Here is an 11,596-nt window from a genome sequence, read left to right on the forward strand (position 1 = left end):
ATGGAATAGCTGCTCATTATATGTGCAATGCTCCGGCATGGGAATAAAAGAAAAATGTGTGGAGAAAACAGCACACAGGCCAGTAAGTACAGACTTCACAGGATACACAAATGCAGCGAGAGCAGGATCAAAAGGGCACATGCTCTAGCACTTGATTTTGTTTGGCATTCATTTGCCTGCCAAAACCCAGAAATTTGGTAGCTTTATTAAAGTCGATAGCTCCATTTGAGTAACTGCTTGCAGGGTAACCATTTGGTGTCTAGATTGATATGCTAATTTGGTCAGAATTATTTAAATATCTCCTATGCATCTTTAGGTACTATATATTATAAATGTGGTGGTTGTAATGATTACCTGCGGTATGAGGCAGACTGCAAACAAGAGGCTAATGCAAATTGATTTTTTCTTTTTTTAAATTGTAATTTTATAATTAAAATAATTCCAAACTATTTCTAGTTCATAACATGAACTATTTCTAGTCCATGACATGATCTACCAGCAGAGGGCAGAATAAGGTTTGTATTTAAAATGAAACAAGGAACACGGGCCACACCAATAAAAACCTGTACTATGATGAGGTGAAAAATGCTTTCAGGTGAACATTCTGCGCACTCAGCTTAATCTGGACTCTCCACATTTAGGACTAAGCCTCCCATTCCTCAAGAGCAGAGGCGTGCAGCAGCAGCGAAGGACACACAGAAACGCAGGCTGGTTGGGCCTTGCTTAACACTTGAGCGTTACCTTGGAGTAAACACGTGTGAACTAAGCACTGATAGCGCTGACCAACGTGATTTGAGGGGCAGCACAAACCTCCTCAGGGTGAGGGAGCGGTGCCTGACCCTGCTCCATCTCACGCACGGTCTGTGTGGGCTTTCAAAGCAAAAAAACGCGGCTGTCACTAAGCGAGGGACGGGAGAGAGGGTGGTCGTAGCCCAAGCAGCAATTCCTTTCGGCTCCTGCGTCCTGTTTCTGGCCCGGTTTCTGCCGAAGCACGGGGTCCTGCCGGTGCTGCCGGCGGGGCCCAGGCGCGCGGGCTCCGCACCCCAGGGATCCCTGCTTGCACACAGGCCCGCGTGCCAAACCGCGGCTCTGATCCCCGCCATCCACCTTCTCCCTTTCGAAGCCGCTCTCAAGATCCTAGAAGCAGGTCCCCGTCTGCCACTGCTTCCCGCGCAGCCCTAGCGAGAGAAACCTGCTGGAAATTTCACCTTCAGGGTGTCAGCGACCACTGCACCGTGAGAGTGCAGCACCCCGCGGACTGCTCCCCTTCACAAGAGGCGCCGTCGCTCCTCCGCTCGCGGCCCATCGCAGGAAGGCTCCGGCTACAGCCTGCTGCCAACCTCCACATACAGAACTACGCTTTGTTTTTCCAATTTTCAACAAATTAATGTTATTAATTAATGCTAATGTAACTGAAGGTACTAAGGTTCATCTGCCAAACTCAGGGTCGTTTCAGACACCCTGGGCTAACTGCTTAGGACACAGGCTGGCAGATACAGCGGGGAGCAGATACACGACACGTGCAGTAGTGATAAATAACTTTTAATAAAAGATATATAAAGTATACCTAGGTAGTTGGCTGATTATGCATTTAAAAAAAAAAAATCTTTCTTACTGTATGGTGAGGGAAAACAACCTACAAAGCTATAACCATAGCCCCGTTGAGGCTCGAGCATCCTGCAGATACAGCAGACAGCACCACAAGATCACTTGGAGAGCTGATAAAATACATTAGCTCATCTTTTTTATTTATGAGGCACTAGATTAATAATTTAATTTACTGAAGAGGCCCCTGTTAGACAAGCCCCCAGCACACACACGCATGCAGCACAGCCCCAGTATGTCAATGTCTCTGCTAACACTTTCTGAAACACTTTTTTCATAACTGAAAAATACACCAGACCTCAGGCAAATTTTTATTTTCTTGCCCTTTTAAGCTTCACTAAAAGTGTACGCAGTCACCAAAACACTGCACAAAAAGGGACCTGAACAGCAGTGGTTCAGCTACAATTTGGTCTTTTTTTTTTTTAAAAAAAAATCAGTTTCTTCAGAAGACCATATCAATCATTTATTAAGACAAGAATGAAATATTTAACTCGTCAAGCACTGCAGTTCCTCTAAGGACTGTATATCCCTAACTTGGTCAACAAAAGCTCTAATCTATCCTTTCAAACAAGGCAAAAATGTTGCCTTCTTTGACAAAAAAGTCTGCACACAAACACATTATGCATGAAGAGAGTCATTACTCGAGTAAATACAGAAATTTATCCCAGACTTGTGCTCTGAAACCTGCTTAGTAGCAGATCCTGGGCACGCCTGAACACACGGTCTCCATTTCACCACTGCTTTCTGCATCCAGCGCGTGACCGCAGCTCGCTCGGAAGCGCGGGCCATGTTCCTCACATACAAACCTTAAACAAAGAAGGATTTGCAGCAGTCTCGGGAGCCCCGTTCCTGTGGAGAGCGCATCCCTCTCGCACATGGGCATGTGCTGAGGCGATGGATACGGGCGTCAGGCTTCACAGGCTGCTGAGCGAAGCCGGTGCAGAAACATTTACGGAGGCTGAATAGCATCAGGACCATCTCTCCATCATCTTAATTATATTATGCTCCCTTTCCTCTCCAATTACCAACACTTATTCTCCAGAGAGGCTCGGTTCCCAATGGAAGGGCAAAGCAGACAAAAGGAAGGATTTCCCCCCGGATTATTGAGCACCTGCCATCCCGCAGCCACTTACTGACAGCATCACCCCCCTGCTAGAAGAGAAAGGGGCTGATTGCTGTGAAGGGCATCGTATAAAATTTTAATACAAATAAACGTTCACACATGTAAACATTAAGTGCTGGGCCGTAGCTAGTACAGGGCTGTAAGGGTAGCTGCAAATGGCCGTGGCAGGAGCTTGCAGCTGAGACCCGAGCCCAGGTCTGCTCCGCTCCTGCTCTCCCCAGAGTCTCCGGAATCGTATCTGCTTCTGCCGAAATCCTCAACGAGAACTTGGCAACAAGGTATGCCCTACAAAAAGTTAAAAGCTGACTGAAATGAACTTCCAAATTCTATAAAATGTGATAAGGGAAGAAAAAAGTTAAAATACGTGACAAATGCAACAATCTTCTGTCACTTCATGTCCTTTTGCTTCTTTCATTCACTCAGCGCACTTTGATCGGATTATCAATTGTGCCAGCGACAACGGCTTAGGGGTTTTGCATTTATCACTTTACACAGAGCAGTTTGATTGACGCCAACAGAATTACTCCTTCATATATAAAAGAAAAAAAGGTGCAAAACATGTTGCCAGGACCAGAGTCCGTTTGCATATACCACTTCAGTCTGAAAAGAGGTCCTATCACTTATGGACTGTACTGTAATAAGCAATTTTAGAGAAAAAAAAAGTGTTGGAAATAAAGTAGAGCATCAGTAAGTTCTGCAAACATTGCTTGGCTACTTCCTTTTGTCCCGTAACCTTTGCAAGAAAAAAATCTTATTTTAAGCCAGTAAGCTTCAAAGTAGTAGTTGTTTTGCCCCAAATATACAAAGGAAGTGTCTTAGGATCACACACACGCGTATTTGTTTCTCCACCTCTGTGATTTCAACAGGCAATGAAACAAGTGCATTTTAGGAACATATACATCAATATAAAAGCAATTTAGCTTCTTTCCAGTGACTTTTACTACTGTGATTTTTTTTAAACTGAGTATCTTTCATCATAACTTGCTGAATCAAACTAGAAATAATGCTTGCATCTACACTGCAATCTAATCCACTTCAGTTCTTGATGAAAAAATGTGTTTCTGGATTTGAAATGCACATTGAAATATGAGCACCAACCAATTTGTTACGTGCTTATTATTAGGTATAGGGGTAGCTGGAGCCCAAGGGAAAACTGCTATTTCACTGAGAGATCCTACTGTTTTGAGCAACAGCAAATGAGATGGAAGCAGTAACAGGAGGTGGGAGAAGGCTGCTAGCCTGCAATCCCCCCCCACACGCCAAAATCCTCCTCCTCCTCAAGCTGCTTGGCTCTGTTGGTGTGCAGCACTGAATCTCAGTCTTACACGTTGCTTGTCTTGCAGCTTTTCACTGTGCTCCTGAGCAGGAGCGAACACATCCAGGGAGCGCGGAAGGGCTTGTCCAGACCCGCCAGACCCCAGGGCTTTCAGTGGGAGGCTGCAAAGCCGGTGCACGGTCTTGCACGGCCCTCCTGTGGGCAAGGAGATGATCAGCAACCAGAAGTGCTCCAGGCCGGTCACTTTTACTGTCTTTCACTTCTGCAGACAGTCATAACACTTAACTCCAACACTCACCGCTGCCTCTGATGCCGTAATTTCAAACCAGGGGCTGCAGGAGCCAATGTTCACCAAGAGGGTGATGTGGAGAGGATGGGCGGCTTTCCCCCCGGCAAGCGCCTGGACAAGTCTGCGGGGCAGAACGGGTGTCCCAGCGTGTGGATACTGACACCGCCAGCCCTGTGCCCCATCTGACTCTGCCCCGCTGCCCAGCTGCCCCTGGGGTGGCACCTCCAGCAGGTCGAACCTCCGCGCAGCCCCACAGCTCCGCAGGTGGATGCCTCGCTACAGACTCTGCCCCACAGACGCTGGGGGAATTTCCCATAGCCGCAGGAGCCTGGCACGGATCAAGCTGCCCAGCTCAAGGTCCCGCAGAGCGCGGCTTTAGTCCACGACGTTGCTGCTAGAGGTTCTTGTATCTGAAAAGAAACGTCACAGGATGGGAATGGAGCAGCTGCAAACCTCCAATCTCAGGTAACTTGGAGGTCAAAGGACCCCCTTTATAGGGAATCCCCAAGAAGCCGAGGAATCCCCAATCCCTGCGCTCCCGGGTGGTCTCTGCCTGCAGGGCTGGTGGACAAAACGGTCCATCTTGGGTCCCTGCAGGAAGGAACTGTCAGCACAGGGGCCACTGCGAGGAGCTCGATTACAGCAGAACTTGGTAATTTCCCTCTATGTGAAGGTCCCTGTCCAAAAAAGCACAGCAGAGCAAAACCCGACCTGCTTCTAGGCCAGCTCAGGCAGAGCGCTCTCTGCGGCAGCCCCGGGTAGAACCCGCGCCGTGCACTCGCCAGCGCTTCCTCAGCGCGAGAAAGTCGCTGTCACTGGAAAAGGGCGAGGCGGAAAAATATGCAAGGACAGCCACGGGAAAGGAGGATGAGATAAAGTTTCCATCTCGGGGTAAGGAATCCCCCTGGGAAGTCAGGGCCGTGATGAATGAGCGCGGCCGAGGCAGCAATTCGCACAGCCTAACGCTGACAGCGAATACTCTGCTGCACATGCATATATACATACATACATATATATATATATACACACATACACATAGGGAAAGCTTTGTAAAACCTAATACTTTTTTTTTTTTGGAGTCTAATTTAATAGAAACTACAACAGAGATATCTCTCTGTGCTTTGGGATTTGCCCTAAATTGCATAGAAATGATATTTGGGGAAGAAACTCTATCTGAGTTGGAATAATGTTTACAAAATGCAAGCTGTTTCTACCTTCCCCCCCTAAATATGCCTATATATTCTTTTCCTAGAAAATAAAGTTTCCTGTTACCTTCATTTTTCAGAACACTTCCTCCTCTGCCATTAAGTCAGTGATGACTGAAATGTTGGAGAATGCTTTAGAAGGGTTTTTCCCCCTGTTCTTATGGTGAGCAAAGTGCGTATAGCACATTTCACAGAATAAGAATCCATCTATGTTTTTTCATGCAAATAATATTATTCTTAATAAAACATCCATCAATGACAAAGCTCTGTGACTTCCAGTTTGCTCTGTCCCTAGCTGAAATAACGTGTCATGCCAAAAGAAGCTGGCTGAATTCCAGATACAAAAAGTATGTTTTTTTTTTCCCTGTGATTTGGCAAAAGCTTCAAGGGAGAAGTAAAGCTGATTAATCCGCAGTGGATATTATCAAGTGAACTTTATCCCCTGTGGACTTGTGATTAGGAGCAAGAGTTGAAACGCTGGACTTAATGTGCTTTACCTTAACATTTCCCACCGACTTATGTAAGGGAAAGCAAGAACATCCATTGATGTATCAAAACCAAAGGGATCTATTCTTGAAATACACACAGCAAATTCTCATAAAGAAGAAATACTTTTTTCAATTAAATATCTTTACTCTTTTTTTGTGCTGCATTTCAATGTACATTCCTCGCATTAGTAACTGGACAGTTTTATGTTTCTGGCCAGTTGATCAGAGTGCCTTCCATCCAGCTCCTGTTTTCAGGTGCCTAAGTCTTGGTGTCTTCCTATAATTCGGACTAACATATAATTACTGTTAGTCTATGAATATTTACCCATTTAAATACAGAAAAAAAATCACTTTTTCCTTTAATGCCTTATGCAGGCCATGGATCTCCGGAAACTGAGCTTCACTGCAGTGGCCCCATGAAAGTGCTGAGACTTGACCCAGCGCTGGCCACACAAGCCGCCTCCACGGGCGCGGGGAGCAAGCTTTATATTCACAGCCCTCCCCCTGCACCCACTGACTGCATCTTAGTACCTGTCACTGCTTTTCTGGATCCAATTAATATCCGCCACTCCGCATGGAAAAAATGCAGCTATGTCTTTGTAGAATAACAATTTTCAGAAGCCCTCCAAAAGTAAGAGACTCATTCGACTCTGGCCCTTCAACTAGATTAGAGGGTCAGAACTACTGAGGCCGTCTAGATGCCTAGGAAATGAACCCCAAAGCAGAGACTGCCTTATCGCTGACACAGGCCACCCAACTAACACACGGAGCTGCAGCAGCTGTCAGGGAGGCCGGGAGCGTGAGGGGCCCAAGGACAGTCACAGCTGCGACACCGGGGGACGCTCAGCCTCACACCCCCTGCCCGAATCCTGCTCCGTTCTCATGCAAAGACAGCGTCTGTCCTCTGGAGAAACGGCCAGAGGGAATCAGGTCTATGAGGTCAGTACCTGGAAGAGACTGTTTTAAAAGGATGAGGGATATCATCCAGCTAAGCTCACACATTAGCACCAACAAGGCCCATCCCTGGTGCATCCCTTGCAAAGGTTATGCCCTTAAACAGCACTTCACTTCTCCGCACTTCAAGCATCTGCGTCTTTGCCACTGCAAAATAATCTGTGTTCATCACAGGATTATTCACTCAATTTTCCTGGTGAAAACCTACTCATTTACATAAATAAGGACACTAAACATATTACATACATATAGCTACCTAACCTGCCCAATAAAAGCTGATTTATCAAAATAAAACATTTCTGCACATGAGATGGGAGTGGATTGTGCTCCAATGATTTTTCTCAAGTATTAAAAAGTGGAAGTTTTATTGCAGGGCAAGGATTTGGAATAATTACAAATATTTAAAGAAATTGCTAAGACCAGAGGACAAAGCATAAATGAAAACAAGATTTAAGTCTAATGACTTAGACTACATACAAAGATGAATACACACACTTCATTCAGGATTCAGTTTCAGAAAAAAAAAAAAGACAATCAAAGCCTAGTGGGTCACTCAGCTTAGAATCACAGAATCACAGAATGGTTGAGGTTGAAGGGACCTCGAGAGACCATCCAGTCCAACCCCCCTGCTCCAGCAGGGATACCCAAAACATGTGTCACAGGGCGGCATCCAGGTGGGTTTGGAAGAGCTCCAGAGAAGGAGACTCCACAGCCTCCCTGGGCAGCCTGTGCCAGGGCTCCGGCACCCTCACAGGAAAGAAGTTCCTCCTCACCCTTCCTCACCTACATATATATATATATATATGTATATATATATGATTTAATTCGTTCAGAATTACAGCTATCTTTATTAGAACACTTGTATGGTTCAACCATCACAGTATAAGAGAATCCGTTTTGTACCTAGGCAAAATACATGAGTCACGTTAGTCCTGACGCCTCCGCATACAGCTCTAGGAACCCAAGCTGAACACTGGGCCAGCTCTCCTCTCTGATCTTGTAGCACTTTCTGAGCGACTACTTTCCATCCTCATCCCTATTAAAGTACCAAGTATATCCATATTAAATACAGATGTAGAAATCTAGCCAAAACATACTTCTTTGGTAACTCAAAATTCTTCAAATGCATGATCTGGAAAAACTTCTAGAGGCACTAAAAAGCCTGCCATCCTATGGAGCTGTGCCTATACACTAGATTCTCTGATGTCTACTACGATAGAAGTTTCTATTGCAGTTTTCTTGGCAGCTGGGACATTTGCAACCACCTTCCTCCTACTAGCAATGGATTTAAAGCATTTAATATGGGCTGAGCACCTCCTGCATTCTGTGGCATCTCCTGCTTTTAGCCTCTTTGCAGGAACACAGCTCCCTGTAGATCCTGTTGCAAGAATTACCGAGGGGAGGAAAGCAGGACAGGCAGGCAGGTTAAGCACAGTCCTCTCCGCGCCTCATCTCCTGTCGAACCTAATACAGGATCCAAGAACTTGCAGACAGGCAAGTCTTAAAATCATAACAAAGCCCTGAGCAATAAAGTATTTTCAGTGAAAGGGGATGCATCATCATCATCAAGGATCTTCTGTCTCACAGACACTGTTAGTCACAACAGAATGGCCTTGCAAAAAAAGAAAATGGTGATAACTTCAGAAAAATCTATGGAAAATTATGGAAGTTGCTGAGAAAAAAACAACAGATTCAGAAATATGTCTGCTCATATTTATAACATAACATTTCAGAGAAAACAGAAAATAATGCGCACAAGGGACTTCGGAGTGACTCGCGTAGAATCAGACAACAAAAACGTGGGAGAGGAGCCAAGAGGAGTTAAACGTGGAGTTTGAATGTTGCAGGAAATCCAGCCATTTGAGATTACTTTATACTGATTTTCACAGCATCTAATTAGCTGCCTGACACATTTGAACTGACAGGCTTTAAGGCAGACAGGGACAACAGACAAACCCAGCACTTTAGAAGTTTAACCCAGTGCCACAACATTTAACTGCTGAGATAAACCAGCCAACAATAACGAAAGGGTCATTTCCAGTGGCGATTTCTCTTTTGCTACTTATAAAGGGCAGAAGGGGAAATGTTAGTGCTTGCAGTTTATCAAAACATCATCAGGTCGGCTAAAAATCAGCTAAGAGAAGAGCCAAACGACTTGCACGTCACGTAAGCAGCTCTGACAGGAAAGGAGGCCCTACCTGCACCCATGAGCAGCACCACAAACGTGTCCAAGTCCAGAGCCACGGGTGAATTCGCGCTCTGTCTCCTAAGCCACCACACACTAAAGAGGCTACGCTGCTCCTGGTGTTCAGGTTTGAGTCAGGATATAACAGTCCAGCAACGTGTGGTGTCCGTGTGTGTCAGGATGCATGAGCAGTGCTCTTCATAAACGCAACAGAGAAAAATACGAGGTGCATGTGAGAAAATAGAGATTTGTGGGTGATACTTCTCAAACAAATGCTACTTCTAATTGATTTTGAAAAGATCTAGAATGATGATTTATCCTTTAAGATACGTAGTTATAATACAGAGCAAATATATGTTTTTGAAGAAGAAAACTAGTGAGTGTAAATTCTTCTAAGGTATGTCCAGAGTATAATTTCTAAGTCTATGATTAGTCTAGCCTGTATATGGCTGAAATGGCAATTCCTAATTAAAATTTATTTTATTTTTAAATCTTCCTTGTTCCTCCTTCTCCTGCTTTCTGGTATATACAACTGTGGTTTTAGTAAAACAATTTCTTGGCAGGAAATTTAACCCGACTGATTCTGCAAATCAAACAAGTGTAGCTTTGTTTGGCTGCTATGTATCATTCACAGTATAGATGTTTAAAAGCAAAAGCTTGTAACTTAGAATTTGCTTATGACTGGAAAAAGAAAGGCAAAATAACCCTTAAATATTAAAGCAACTGTTTCCTCCCCCTTTAATCTCAATGAACTCCAGAAGATAAATTCCAAACTGTGTCCTTTCCTGTTTGATTCCTTTTCCTCACACATCAGCAAGCCCGCGGGACTGCTGGAGCACTTCAGTTAATCACGGCGCTTGTCCCAGGAGACGCTGCTGGACACTCATTCCATCACGCCGAGTGCCCAGCGCTCTGACAGGCACAACTGAGCAGCACCATTAAGGAGATTCCACATATATTTTATATATATATATATATATATTTTTTTTTTTTTTTTGAAGACTGGTACATTTTCTTGAATTGGTAGGTGTGAATTTGGGCAGCTTTCATCACCTCCTTTCTTCTTTTTCTTGGTTTGCAATGTGTCTAATGTCACTTAGGACTTCACATGTCTTGTACTACAGCAGCAGCAGCAGCGAGCGGATGCGCCGCGGTCACCGGGATAGATTCCAGGTTGGGTGGCTCTGTTTTACCTGCCAAACTTGCACTGACCTTTCAGCTGCTTCAAAAGCAAATAGTATAATGAATTTCAGTTGGGTTTTTCCTTCTTTCAAACACAGGTGAAGGCCAACCTTTTTGTGTATCAAAGATTGTAACAAACACCCTTTGTAACTTTTTTTTTTTAAGAGGGCAACTCTAAAGCATAAAGCACATTTAACAGAATATTTCAGAATATTTCAGAATATTTCAGAATATTTAAGGTTGGAAGGGACCTCTACAGATCATCTAGTCCAACCTTCCTGCTCAAGCAGGCACACCTACAGCATGTGGCACAGGGCGGCATCCAGGCGGGTTTTGAAGRCCTCCAGAGWMGGAGACTCCACAGCCTCCCTGGGCAGCCTGTTCCACTGCTCTGTCACCCTCACAGGAAAGAAGTTGCTCCTCACCTGGAGACGGAACTTCTTATGCTTCAGCTTGTGGCCATTACCCCTCGTCCTATCGCTGGCCACCAGTGAGAACAGCACACAGTGAGAACAGGAATTAAGATGTCTGAAACGGGCATTGCTCCACTCTCGTATCCCAGTGCTGATAAGCCGCACGTGCTGATGAGGCGAGTCTTGGAGGGCCAGGCGCTTTCCCGCGAGTCCCGGAGGGCCGCGCGCTCTCCCGCGAATCTCTCTTGCACAGGATGCTCCTGGTGCCCCAGCAGCACCAAGGCCCATCAGCTGCCCGCATGCAGGGCCGGCCCCTGCGAGCAGAACGGCAGGGAAAGGGTTCCCGTCCCTCCCCACACCCTGCGGCAGCAGCTGCCAACTTCTCCTGTATAACTAAGGAGAGGTGATCAAATAAGATAGTGTGGAAAAGAAAAATTTGATACCTATGCAGCAGTGTTTCCTTTTAACCTTTCTTCTTCTTACACTGTAGGGCACAGTGGTCACGAACCTTTCTCTAGACCGAAGGCGAGAAGTTAAACTAGAGAGGCAGTTTTGAGAGACGAAACCGAAGGCAGCGACCTGCACAGCACAGCTGAGACCACAGGAGAAGCAGCAAAAGAAAACCATCGTAGTCTGCAACCATATTTAACACCACATGCTAAAGCTGCTTTCAAAAATGTTCAGCTGGCCTTCAGAACGAGCAATGAAAGTGCAGCTCCCCGAGAGGTCTTGCTGATAGCAGCCACGGCAGCTTCCTACCTTGAAAAGCAACTCTCAAGGATGTTGCTGACGACTACGTAAGTGGAAATCATGATCACTGCATGAAGACGACTCCCCTAAACAGTATCTGAAGAGATTATACCTTTTTCTCCCTGC

At 45.4% G+C, this 11,596-nt stretch overlaps 1 protein-coding gene across 2 annotated transcripts in view; it reads right to left on the reverse strand.

Moving 5' to 3' along the window:
• The window catches only part of MAP7D2 (MAP7 domain containing 2), a 43,739-nt gene extending 34,529 nt beyond the window's left edge, over nt 1-9,210 (reverse strand). The window contains exon 1 of one of the 2 annotated variants that reach the window (XM_026052320.1): nt 9,139-9,210. In XM_026052320.1, the coding sequence (XP_025908105.1) occupies nt 9,139-9,148 (10 nt within the window). In that variant the 5' untranslated portion in view covers nt 9,149-9,210. The remainder of the gene's footprint in view (nt 1-9,138) is intronic. The other variant, XM_026052312.1, reaches the window with a different exon arrangement.
• Nucleotides 9,211-11,596: the final 2,386 nt, after the last annotated feature.

The sequence above is a fragment of the Nothoprocta perdicaria genome, unplaced genomic scaffold, assembly GCF_003342845.1.
Source record: "Nothoprocta perdicaria isolate Ctin4 unplaced genomic scaffold, notPer1 scaffold_112, whole genome shotgun sequence".
Lineage (NCBI taxonomy): Eukaryota > Metazoa > Chordata > Aves > Tinamiformes > Tinamidae > Nothoprocta > Nothoprocta perdicaria.